The sequence below is a fragment of the Diaphorina citri genome, unplaced genomic scaffold, assembly GCF_000475195.1.
Source record: "Diaphorina citri unplaced genomic scaffold, Diaci psyllid genome assembly version 1.1 scaffold293, whole genome shotgun sequence".
NCBI classification, from domain to species: domain Eukaryota; kingdom Metazoa; phylum Arthropoda; class Insecta; order Hemiptera; family Psyllidae; genus Diaphorina; species Diaphorina citri.
This window is the reverse complement of record NW_007377729.1, coordinates 185,599-187,185: the sequence shown is the minus strand read 5'-3', so window position 1 is coordinate 187,185 and position 1,587 is coordinate 185,599. Positions and strand designations below refer to the sequence as shown.

Genomic DNA, 1,587 nt, shown 5'->3' with positions numbered 1-1,587 from the left:
TGTAATACATAGATTAAGGTCAGGTGTCCCCCTCACAGCATCTGCAATCTCTAATTTCTTATCATCCGTTTAATTTTCGTGTTTTCAGTTCCTGATCAACTCACTCGGTTTCTACGAGTTTCTCCCTAACAACAAGTTCCTGGTGCTGGTAGATCAGATGTTATGTCAGAGAGGATCCTTGATTCAGGGGATCACAAAACAAACATACTTAGCGCTCAGTCTCCGTACCAATTATTTCTTAACCCGTGAAACATGATGAAAGTTCAGTGAATCTCTACTACTCTACAGACACTGAGTCTACTAACATTGAGTCGTGAGTCTACTGTAGGTAAATGCCTACAGATATGTAAATTGGAAAACCGTGGGTTCGAATCCTATTCAAGACGTTGAATTTGACTGAAAATCTGGCATAGAGTAAGTACAAAGGCAGGTTTTGTATGGTAATAGGATGGCAGGGTTTGTTTGGTGTAGATTCCAAGGGTTAATACTATTTTACTTAGGTTATTTATGAAAATGGATACTTACGATACTCCAAGGGTTACTCCAAGGGTTAAATACTAAGTGGCTCATTTAAGAATTTCATTAGAGATTGCAGGTTGATGTGTATGAATTATGATAATCCTATGTAAGTAGGTAATACATAGATTAAGGTCAGGTGCCCCCCTCACAGCATCTGCAATCCCTAATTTTTTTATCATCCGTTTAATTTTCGTGTTTTCAGTTCCTGATCAACTCACTCGGTTTCTACGAGTTTCTCCCTAACAACAAGTTCCTGGTGCTGGTAGATCAGATGTTATGTCAGAGAGGATCCTTGATTCAGGGGATCTGTGACAATGTGCTCTTCCTAATAGCCGGATATGATTCCGAGCAACTCAATAAGGTAGGTAGAGGTATAAATTAAGGTATAAAGGTAGGTAGAGGTATAAATTAAGGTATAAAGGTAGGTAGAGGTATAAATTAAGGTATAAAGGTAGGTAGAGGTATAAATTAAGGTATAAAGGTAGGTAGAGGTATAAATTAAGGTATAAAGGTAGGTAGAGGTATAAATTAAGGTATAAAGGTAGGTAGAGGTATAAATTAAGGTATAAAGGTAGGTAGAGGTATAAATTAAGGTATAAAGGTAGGTAGAGGTATAAATTAAGGTATAAAGGTAGGTAGAGGTATAAATTAAGGTATAAAGGTAGGTAGAGGTACAAATTAAGGTATAAAGGTAGGTAGAGGTATAAATTAAGGTATAAAGGTAGGTAGAGGTATAAATTAAGGTATAAAGGTAGGTAGAGGTATAAATTAAGGTATAAAGGTAGGTAGAGGTATAAATTAAGGTATAAAGGTAGGTAGAGGTATAAATTAAGGTATAAAGGTAGGTAGAGGTATAAATTAAGGTATAAAGGTAGGTAGAGGTATAAATTAAGGTATAAAGGTAGGTAGAGGTATAAATTAAGGTATAAAGGTAGGTAGAGGTATAAATTAAGGTATAAAGGTAGGTAGAGGTATAAATTAAGGTATAAAGGTAGGTAGAGGTATAAATTAAGGTATAAAGGTAGGTAGAGGTATAAATTAAGGTATAAAGGTAGGTAGAGGTATAAA

At 35.3% G+C, this 1,587-nt stretch overlaps 1 protein-coding gene across 1 annotated transcript in view; it reads left to right on the top strand.

Moving 5' to 3' along the window:
* Positions 1 to 513: 513 nt before the first annotated feature.
* The window catches only part of LOC103507161 (lipase 3-like), a 17,172-nt gene continuing 16,098 nt past the window's right edge, over positions 514 to 1,587 (top strand). The window contains exons 1-2 of the mRNA XM_026822091.1: positions 514 to 537; positions 722 to 880. Of these exons, the coding sequence (XP_026677892.1) occupies positions 514 to 537; positions 722 to 880 (183 nt within the window). The remainder of the gene's footprint in view (positions 538 to 721; positions 881 to 1,587) is intronic.